Source organism: Pristis pectinata, chromosome 5 (assembly GCF_009764475.1).
Source record: "Pristis pectinata isolate sPriPec2 chromosome 5, sPriPec2.1.pri, whole genome shotgun sequence".
Taxonomy (NCBI): Eukaryota; Metazoa; Chordata; class Chondrichthyes; order Rhinopristiformes; family Pristidae; genus Pristis; species Pristis pectinata.
This window is the reverse complement of record NC_067409.1, coordinates 51681035-51692473: the sequence shown is the minus strand read 5'-3', so window position 1 is coordinate 51692473 and position 11439 is coordinate 51681035. Positions and strand designations below refer to the sequence as shown.

The window sequence follows — 11439 nt, the reverse complement described above, 5'->3', positions numbered from 1 at the left end:
CGAACTGTTTGTAACCCAAACGGTTCGCAAGTCAGAAATGCAGCTGCAAACCAAGTTCCCAGGTGGCAGAAGATACCTGCAGCCCCACAGCAGCTAGCAAATCCACACTGCTGGTCTCCCAAATATTGCATTCATATGTACTGGCTGTACATAAGTTGGGCATTTGTAGATGGGGATCCCTGTATTAAACTTAATCAGTAACTCCTCTTTTTCACCCACCTCCTTTTTTTTTTCCTTTACCATCATTCTTGAATTCCTGGTAACAGCAAGAAGAATCTATTGAGCCAAGTTTCTGCTGATGATCAAAATCCTGTGGTTTACCAACCCTATTAATAACACCACAGACACTGACAAACATGTTGTTTAATTCTTGCTTCAACACTTCAGCTACTCTCCTCAAAATAGCCTGAGCAATTTTTGGGATATTTCTAATTTTATAGCTATTTATATCTGCTTTGATCCCTTCTGCTATGTTAAGCCCTCCTCCTCCTTCCAATTTAGTTTAAACCCTTACCCAACAAGATTAGTTGACCTCGCAGCAACAACATTGTAACAAGACTAGGGTTAAGATCATCAATGCTAGCTGCCTTCCCTTTCTTCAGTGGAAGATGACAACGTTCTTATTGTTCACACTATTAAGTCGGAAATTGTGAATTGTATCATTAACACTGTAATGATCTCCTGATCGTCAAAACAACAGATCAAGCCACCATAGCAGGTCTTTTTAAGAATTAAACAATATTCCAGATGGGTTCAAGAACAAGGATCATCTAACTTTTAAAAGGTCTCTCTCTTACTTATTAATGTATTCTACTGAAAAAAAAAGCTACAATGGTGCCTCCTGATTAGAAGAGCTGGAAGTCACTTGGAGGTAATAATTCCATAAGATATTAGTAGATTCTATTGTTTTTAAATCTTGAAGCTCTCTAAAAGAGGTTACTCTTTACTGTTTCCGTACTGGAAATTCAGTTCGTGCAACTTATCACAAATCCAGCACATTACCTTGAAAAATCCCTTTTCTATAACAGACTGATACAAAAGAGCTAGGTTTCAAACAGAATTTTACCATGTTGTTTGATTTCTACTTAGGAAAATGTTGCCACTGACATGGCAGGCTTTAAACGTATATAAAGTATCATTACAGAGAAACGTAGTATGATCAGAAAATCCCTTTAATTGAAATAATCTGATAAAAAATAAAATCTGGACACAACTTAATATTTAAATGTAACAACCACTGTACATCTTCTGAAAAAGTTTTACCAATTTAAAAAAGAAAATTTTTCCAAGGGTTCCTGTGATGATGACTGAAGTTCTTGAAGGTTTATCAGTTCATGCGAAAGCCCCAATAGAAGTCAGTCTTGATTAGCAATACGTTCTGGTTTGTTGTAAGTTTACTTTGAGTAATAATTGCACAGCACAGAGTACTAAAGCAAAGCTCCTTTTGCTCGCCAATCACCTGAAAGAAATTCTTGAAGTTCCTCTTCCTCATCGGTATCAACTTTCTCATCACTTTGTGATGGTCTGCCTTTCAAAGTTGTCATCAATTGTTGTTTTACAGTCTCTTGGCGGTCTCTTAAATACTCTACACGTCTGTAGCACATGCTGCAGGAAAAGAAGAAATCACAAGTTATGAAAAGAATTAATAACTAAGGGTCAATGAAACAAAACAGCATTTCAAGTGTTTTTATCATGCAAACTAATGCATGACAAATTTATCAAATCATTAACTTGATGAAAATTGATGACTTTTACAATTGTACAGCAAAAAGAACAGGTGAGGTGTCGGAAAAAGTGTTATTTTAGTGCTATTAAAAATATTTTGTTAATTGGGGATTAAAAAAAGGGAAATTAAAAATATAAATGCTCTTTAAGTTGATGACAGTTGCTGCTCACATCATTAAGCCCAATCTCTACTTACGCTAGTCCTCATGTTAGCGTACATTTTGGGAAAAAAAAAGAACTAAAAAAAAGGAAAAATCTCTGCAACTTAAAACCAATTTACTTTCTCTCTTTCCCAGTTCTAATGATGGGTCTTCGACCTGACATGTTAAATCTGTTTCTCTTTCCACAAATGCTGCCTGACCAGCTAAGTGTTTCCAGTATTTTCTGTTTTTAATGCACATTTCCAGCATCTGCAATTTTTTTGATTTTCACCAGCAGATACGAGTCTAGTCTGTCCAAACTTTCCTCACATGACAACCTGTCTGCTCCCAGTCATGGTCTAGTAAATCATCTCTGAACTGTTTCCAAATTCCTTCCTTCACTGAAACACCCAATTAGAAATATTTCTTTCAAAACTGCCTCAGAATGAAGAATTCTACGATATACTTTCTTGCAATTTTCAGTGTTTGATATTTATGAATGCCAAGCTTGAAATGGAAACAAGTTACTTGGCCATGCTAGCCAATCCTTCATTTTACCACAACATCCCTGCTACACCATGAATTGATTCCCTACTAAATGCAAAACAATTACTTCCTTCAAACAAAAATAAAGGTGGTATTAATATTAATGACATTAAATACTCTTCTCCAGAGTCTTCCTTCATTAGTCTTCTTTGCGTCAATGACAAATGCACTTGATCAGTTTCTGCAGTTCTTGGGTATTAACTTCAGAATAATTTGCACATCATTATAGTCTTTTTTCCCCCCAGAAAGAGTTTGATACTTTTCTTTTACACAAATATTGTTACAAAGGAGATTTTGGCACTTATCTAATACATTATACCCAATGACACCCAGAGGTAAGTCCCACTCCTTATTACATCAGTGCCATTACTGACATCAGCCGAGTAGATAATTATTGTCTGCCTCATCTGAAACATTGGCTGTAAAAATAAGACTTTGGTAACAACTTTTTTTCTGAAAGATATGTTAAAGATTTGAGAGAAATTCAAAGAAGGATGATGTAGCTTCTATGGATTACAAAGATTGAGTTGCCATTGTAGTTTTTTTTTGTCTTCTGCTTTATTCATCTAGCAAAAAATCTCCTATCGTGAGAGAAAATGCTGCATTTTGTTTTGTTAATCCTCGTGAACTTTATAACTAACATTAGAAAATCCAAAATACAGAACTCTACATCCTTCAACAACCTGAAACAGGAGAATCCCAGATGAATTCAAGGAGCTGCAGTGAAATCCTGGACTGCTCCCAAGATAGCCATGGTTCTGCCTCACGGTTCTGATAGTTGTTTTGTAAACAGTGCCAAGAAGGGCATCTAGTGGTAATGTGCTATGACTGCAAATGCTTCACGTTTGAAGGCAGTCTCAGAGAGGTATAACAGAAATTCAAACAGATGACTATCTCATTATTACAAAACTAACAAGGCATCCAATTACTGTGTAAAATTGTGATATTTGATTTCTGAAAAAGACATCATTTAGTAATGAATATGTGGGAGTATAACACCTCTGTATTGTCCAAGTTAGTGATAATATGGGTTAACCCAAGTTAGTGATATGTTAACTTGTTAACCCACATTCATTAATTTAAATCATGGTGAGCTATAAATATTATTGAATGGGTCCACGCTAAATTCATCTGTAGGCAACAGTAATATTCCATCAACAGATATTTCTGCAATGCAGCTATACACAAAACAAAAGGAAGTTTAATGATGGCTATTTCACGTGCATCACCAGAAATAATTTACATACGGCAAAAATCTAGACTTCAAAAAAATGTTTAATTTTCTATAAACGTGCTGAGGTCATGAGAAGTGCAAATTCATTTCAAATCAGAGACCTAAAGACTACATTACAATGAACACCACTGTAAACCAGAATTATTACAATCAAATTGAAACAACATTGCCTTGAGTTACAGATATAAAATGTTTAAAGTTACATTCAAGTTGATCTATGTACCCTGCAAAAAGCTGCAGCTCCTGACAATGCACTAAATCAAAAAACTCAAACATTAAATTTTCAGCTTTTTAAGTAGGTATTCTTAAGTATTCTGTGGGATCTCCATTATCAGTTTGCAATATAACAAGGCACATTGTAGTATGATTGGCATTGTGCGCGTTTGTCTAATCGTAAAAAGAAATAAGCTGCACCATGTAAGAGAACATACAAAGTGTCACAGTATGTTTCAGAGTTTATAACACAGATAAAGTCTAGCCTTCTTGGCTGATACATGATTGTGTTGAGACAAGATGGCAGCTAAAGTGACAGAAAAATAATAAACTCGAATTGAAAAATTCTTTTCAATAGTATATAATCTCTCATTTTTCATTAGCACAAATTCAGAAAAAAAGGAACAAAAACTGAGAAGTATGAATATTTATCAGCTGCACTCCTTTATTTTCTGCTTAGTTCTATTTTGCAACAATAGTTGAATAAGACCCAGTAAAATTAGCCCACAGCCAGCATGTTATGCCACCGGTAGAGCATTGTATGAAATGCTTCAGGTTTCTAAACTAATCAAGGTTATCTGTAATGGATACCACTCAGATTCAGCACAACACTACTATGAAAATAGATTTGCCAGCATTTTACATAACTGATGTCCTCCATTACTGCTAACTTTGCTGATATTGGTGGTAATATAATTAGTTCTCTTAGCCTTGAGGTTGTTCAATATTCCTTGACTTTTAAATTCATACCACAGAAACATGTGCCGATTATTGTAATGGCATCTTAATATTCAATGTCAGGTCATAAAAATCAGGTATTCTTAACTGAATTTGAAAATGAAATAGTGCACACATTGATTTTCAGTTCTACAGCAGAGTGATTAAATAGGGTCATGGAGTCAAAAAGCACAGAAACAAGCCATTCAGCCCACTACACCCATGTCAACCATCAAGTACTTATCTATATTAATCTATTTTCCAGTACTTGGCCTGTAGCTTTCTATGCATTGGCAATTCAAGTATTCATCTTAATGATGTGAGTGGACCTGCATTCACCCCTCCTCAGGCAGTGCATTCCAGATTGCAACCAACCCTCGGGTGAAAAAAATTCTTCCTCAGATCTCCTCTAAACTTGCTACTCTTCACCGTAAACCCATGCCTCTGGTCTTAGACACCTCTTTATTCTCCATCCTATCTATGCCCCTCATAATTTCGTCTACTTCTATCATGTATCCGATCAGCCTCCTCCATTCCAAGGAAAACAAATCCAACCTATCCAGCCTCTCCTCATAAATGAAACATTCCACCCCAAGCAACATTTTGGTGAATCTCCTTCACACTCTCTCCTGTGCAATCACATCTTATCTATATTGTGGCAGCTGTACCATGTAGTCCATTTGTGGCCTCACCAACATTTTATAAATTTGCACCATAATCTCCTTATTCTTATATTTTATACTCTGGCTAATGAAGGCAAGTATTCTGTGCGCATTCTTCAATTCAATACCTCATCTACCTGTGAGCTGCCATCTTCGCAGATCATTGGATACATTAAGATCCCTCTGTTCCTCAATACTGCTTAGCATCCTATCATTCACTGTGTGTGTCTTATCTTATCGTCCTCCCAAAGCACATCACCTCATACTTATCAGGATTAAATTTCACCTGCCATTGATCTGCCCACCTTACCAACTGATATCATCCTGTAGCCTAAGAGTACCCTTAGGCTATCAACAACACTACCAATTTTTGTGTCATCTGCAAACTTACTTATCATATCCCCTACATTCACTTCTATGTCATTAATGCACAGAACTGTAAAAGTCACAGCACCGATTCCTGTGGTACAATAATGGTCACAGGCTTCCTATCAGCAAGTCAATTTTGGAAACAATTTGCCAAATTTCCTCGGATGTCATGCATTCTAATCTCTTGGAAAAGTTTCCTATATGGGTTAATGTAACAAAACTGATATAAAGAAGAGAAAATTCACAGGTTTGACTTTCAAACACTTAACTACACAATTCCAACTTCTGTTTGTCCTGAATTTTTGGCAATTCAAAAGGTACCAGCAACTCCACAATACTTTATCTAAATTAACACAGTTTGAGTCTCAGCAAAAATCAACAGAACAAAACGGCATTCTAAGGGTTTGTTCTTACTTAGCTTCCACATTAGTACTTTCGAGCAGGAAATGCACCAAATGATTGCTATAGCTACATTGGCTGAGCTGAGAGGTATAAATATCAAATGATCTGGTTGATTTTCCTCATGGGCAGAAATTAGATAGGAATATACACCAGATTATCATCTATGTTTGTGCTTCAATTTTTACAAGAACTGTTAATGTGGGAATGAAACACTATCTTTTGAGGCAATGGCCTGTGTGAAGATGAGGAAAGTGAGTTTTAGGCATTGAAAGTGATACAACTCCAAACATATGTGCAGATTTCATGCACTAAAATAGGATCTCTCATCTCTTTCTCAGTCTCCGTTTTCACTATTCCCCCGTGATTTAGTTTCCTTAGAAACCTTGGACTGTGAACACGTGGCTTGAATGAAAGTGAAATCGATAAAGACCATGTGTCTCACTAACTGGAAAAGATACAAACTGTATTTTGATATCATGTTTGGCAGTTTGGAATGACACACTGGCGTCAAGACTGAAGAGTAATAATAATTTTATTTACAGCATCAAGCAGGATTAAAAAGGTTGATTTTGAGAAGATTCCTACTGGGCACATATATGAACTCAAGCAAAAAAAACAAATGAATGGTTACCATGGAGATATCATACATAAGTAAAGATTATACTCCATTGAGGAGTATCTGACTTACTGGTGTAGCAATCTCATTAAATGGTGAGTTTCTAAAATCAGAATTTGTGCATTTTGCCTAATTATAAATAAATAATTATACTAGATTGGAATTCATTTGAGACTGGAACAAACAGCTGGAGTTAAAACTGAGGTATAAAATGGCATCGAGACACTGAGGAAGGTTAGTGGCTTAAAAACTGAATTCTTACAACCTTAAGCAAAGTAAATCTGCAAGATGAAGTAGCCAAAAATATAAAGTCAATTGACATTTTAGATTTGATACAAATAACAAATGGAAAAAAGTAAAAAATGAACCCTCAATCATATCACATCTTCTCCACAGAATGTTGAAGGTAGCAGGAAAATCAAAATATCAAAAAGAATGAGAAGGATGAAAAAGAATCTGCATTTTCTATGCAGAATCACAGGACGTTCCAAACTGCTTCAGTGAATTCCATTTTTTGAAGTGCATGTCCAGCTGGAAATGCTGAGTGGATGATCTATCTCAGCTTTCTCCATCACAGAAGCTACACTCTCAATTCACTATCACATGATATCAAGAAATGGCTGCAGGAACTGGATAGGACAAAGGCTATAGAACCAGACAAGTTCCTAGCTGTATCATTGAAGACCTACACTCAAGACACTGCTGCAACTGTAGCCAAGCTGTTTTACTAACTCCAACAGTTATATCTAAATGATAATGCAGAAATGTCCTGCTCACAAAAAGTACCAAGTAACATTCACATCAAAGAAATGTCAGACAATGTGAAAGACAAATCATCTACCTTTGACATTCAATGACACACCATAATCAAGTTCCCTTTCAACAACAGTTTGGGGTCACCACCGACCAGAATAAGAAAATCATTATTTTGAAAAAGCACAAATTAAAGATAAGCTAACCAAAAATATTAGTACAAAATATAAATAAAATATTGTACAATGTGGAAAGTATCTGATCTGAAGATCTAGAATTTTCAAATGTATTAGAAGTCTGTTAATTACAGACAAACAATGTCCTGAGGTGGTTTGATTTAGGTCACAATTGTCATGACTAATGAGATTTCATAGGTTGAATTTGCCAATAAATTAGAAAAAGAGGATCTAAAAATCAACATCTTTTAATACTGCATTTAAATATGAAACAGTAAGTATTCGATTTATATTGCATTCACCAACATTTATATCTAAATGTATTTTCCAAAGTACTTCACATGGAAAATTGGTGGACAGAATTGAAAAAGTTTACCATAAGACACAGCATAAATGTTGGTTTTGTGAAGGATTTTGGAATCATGCTGTAAAGTAGGAAAGCAAAAAAGCCAGTAGTGACAGACACACATAACAGAATAGTGAAACTATATAGAATCGCCAATAGTAAGATAACACATTAAAATCTATTTACTACAGAAACTAACTTGTGAAATAAAGTTAATCCATTCACAATCCTGCTGTGTGACCAGATAATAATGAATAGAAAAGGAACAGATTACTTATTTCAAAGTATAGCACTTTCACTTTTAAACCTCTGTCCAACATCATAAATTTACAAAATACTGCAAAAACTACGTATTTCCTACCAATCAGGCATTTAATCATAATTGTGTTGTTACATTTCCCAATGCAAAATTTATTTGTATTCACTTACATTTGTTCATCAATTTCTTCTATCTGTCTATCTAAACGAATTTCTTCATCATCTTCTGCTACAATTGCTTCTGAAACCTTTGGGTTGAAAAGACATCAGTGGTAAATAAAGTTGGAAAAATATTCATTACAAAAGCAGCAGTTTTAAATCTGTATAATAAATGAACAAATCCTCATTGGTGCCAAGCAGATAATCAGTTATAGCCTCCTCTCAAGATCACTGCCAGTATTGAAGCTAGATTTCACCCAAGCAATTTGCTTCCATTTCAGAAGAAGAAACATCCGAGTGCACTGAATACAGAATGCTGTAGGCCACTTCAACATCTCAGCTGCAACACAAACTTTTGCTCTGGGATTATCTGCATCTCCAGAAAAGCACATTCTGTATAGCTGCAACACTGGTACTTTCCCAACAAATGTGGATTAATCCCCAGCTGTGTACGGATTATTAGCTAAATGGAGAGAGACGGCATCCGAGTGAAGTTCTGAAGGATCTAAGTGTTCTTCTGCAAGGATCGCAAAAAGTTAGCAGGCAGGTTCAACAAGTAGTTAAGAAGGTAAACAGTATGTTGGCATTTATTGAAAAAGGGTTGGAGTTTAAGAACAGGAAGGTTTTGTTACAGTTGTACAGGGTGTCAGCAAGGCCACAGCTGATGCCTTTACCTAAAAAAAAGCATATGGTAGCATTGGAAGCAAACAAAGGAGATTCACATGGCTAATCTCTGGGAAGAGAGAGTTGTCCTTTCAAGAGACGAGAGAGTTTGGGTCTATATTCCTCAGAATTTAGGAGAATGACGGACGAACTTATTCAAACAGGCAAGATCCCAAGGTACTTGACAGAGTAGATGTTGAGTTATTTTCACTAGTGGGAGAGGAATGAACGAGAGGACCTAGCTGCAAAGTGAGGGGCCAATCATTTAAAATTGAGGTGTGTAGAAATTTCTTTTCTCAGAGGGGAGTGAATCTTTAGCATCCTCAGGGGCAGAGAATTCCAAAGGCCAGATCATTAGTTATGTTTAAGGTGGAGATAAATAAATATTTGAAAGATTGAGAAATTATAGAAAACTGGCAACAAGAGGAGTTGAGGCCAACACAGATCAACCATGATCATATCAAAGGGCTTGAGGAGCCTAGTGGCTTACTCCTGCTCTTATTGTCTTGTGTTGCAGTGCCCACAAAGAGTGGGACAAATACAATATAGCCAATTATGATTCCGTCAGCCTACTCTCAACGGCAAAGTGCTTTCAAACTGTATTTATTTAGAATTTTCCCAAGGAAGTAAGCTGCTCTTGTCTACCAGAATTCTTACTAATAGCTGTTTTCATCTGGGGAAGTTTGAGGTAATGAGAAACCCAGACATCATGAACAGAAAGAACCTGTTACCCTTAGCAGAGAAAACAGTAAATGGAAAGCACAAATTTAAGTTGATTGGTTTAAGGGTGAGACAGGAATTGGGGAAATCTTCTGTCACCCAATGATGAATGGGAGCCTTGAACTTACTGCAATAAAGGATGGCGGAGGCAAAATTGATTACAAAGTAAGACTATGGACCAAGAGTTGGGCAGTGAGATTAATTCAGAAAATGTATTCTTGGCCTGCATGAACATCATGGGCTAATAGGAAGGCGAGCAGTATCGTCAAGGATGTCTGCCAGCCTGGCAATTCCTTTTATTCTCTTCTACCTTCTGGGTGAAGATATAGGAGCTTGAAAGCCTGAATGACCAGACTCAAGAACATCTTCTTCCCCGCTGCTATCAGACTTCTGAACCAATCACCTCTTTCACATCCCCTTCCTTTGGGTGCTGCCATGTTCTCAGACTCTTAATTCTACCTCTCTCAGTTTTTCCGATATTGTCACTTCTGTATTTCTTTTTGCACTACTTCAGATTGCATCACTATCTTTGCACTATTCTATTGTTTTGTGCTCGTTGCTGTATTTATTGTTGTATTTATTACCATGTATACTGTTTACTCTGTGTGCTTTACGCGAGCAAGGAATTTCATTGCACCCTGGTGTATGTGACAATAAACAGATCTGAATCTGAAATCATCTCCATCCATGCCATAAATTTCTATGATCTGTAGCACCATTATATTTTTTTAAATATATTTTTCAGTCTATTTCTCCTTACTCTCTTTTCTTTCCATGCATGTCTTTCTTTTCTTCCCCTATACATTTTGCTCATTCATATTTCCCTTGACAATTCCATTTCTTTCAGCACTTAATATTCATGTCACACTCTACTCTGATGTGTTTACCTCTTGGTTCTACTTCAGCACCTTACTTTCCATGCATTTACACCATCTCTTCTGTACAAATCTTTCCTTCTGTCAATTATTTTCCTTGTGTCTCGCAGTTTTTTCTTTGTCTGGTTTGTGGCTTTGCCCTTTGTTTCACCCTGCTCAGTGTCTCCTGCTCCTTGCACTCTTTCACTCTTCTTCATTCCCACCCAAGTTCCTCTGTTTTCTCTTCCTCCTCTTTCCAGATGTGGATGTACAAACACCTACTATAATAGCTCCTTCTCTTATTTTATAATTTTCCCTGTGTCCCTTTCTTTGACTTTCTCTCACTCTTTTTGCTTTCTCCTTTTCTACTGATTACCTTTTCAGTTTTCACTTGGTCATTTCCATTTCTTTTGAGATGTGTCATATGTTCATGACTGTTATGCTTGTGCTTTAATGATATATTTTATTCTTATTTAGTTCACATATTGTTGATAACCAGGAAAAAGTGAGCTGCCATTAGTAAGTGTGTGTCTCTCATGATTAAAACAAAATATTTCTTTTTCCTCTATGCCTCACCTCTTCCATGCTCCCCTTTGCTTATCCTATTTCTCTCCCTGTTTCTGCAGGGAGGTTTGACATACCTAAAGAGAATTCTGAAAAGCTTATCTGCTGGATCCAGGGCTATATCCTGTGTCACTTGACTCCAGACCCCAGTTCAGCCTTGGTCCGAACAGGGACCAAGTAGCTGAATTCTAGAAGTGAGATGAGAGTGATTACCCTTGACATCAAGGCAGCATTTCATTGTGTCATCAAGATGCCTTGATAAAACTGGTCAATAGGTACCAAGGAGAAAACACCCCTGTAACTGGAGTCATAGCTTGCTCAA

General features: G+C 36.5%; 1 protein-coding gene across 1 annotated transcript in view; it reads right to left on the bottom strand.

Moving 5' to 3' along the window:
- Positions 1-1154: 1154 nt before the first annotated feature.
- Positions 1155-11439, bottom strand: part of znf830 (zinc finger protein 830) — a 51708-nt gene continuing 41423 nt past the window's right edge. Inside the window, exons 9-10 of the mRNA XM_052015491.1 lie at positions 8329-8405; positions 1155-1605 (exon numbers count right to left, since the gene is read on the bottom strand). Coding sequence (XP_051871451.1) covers positions 1428-1605; positions 8329-8405 — 255 coding nt within the window. The 3' untranslated portion in view covers positions 1155-1427. The remainder of the gene's footprint in view (positions 1606-8328; positions 8406-11439) is intronic.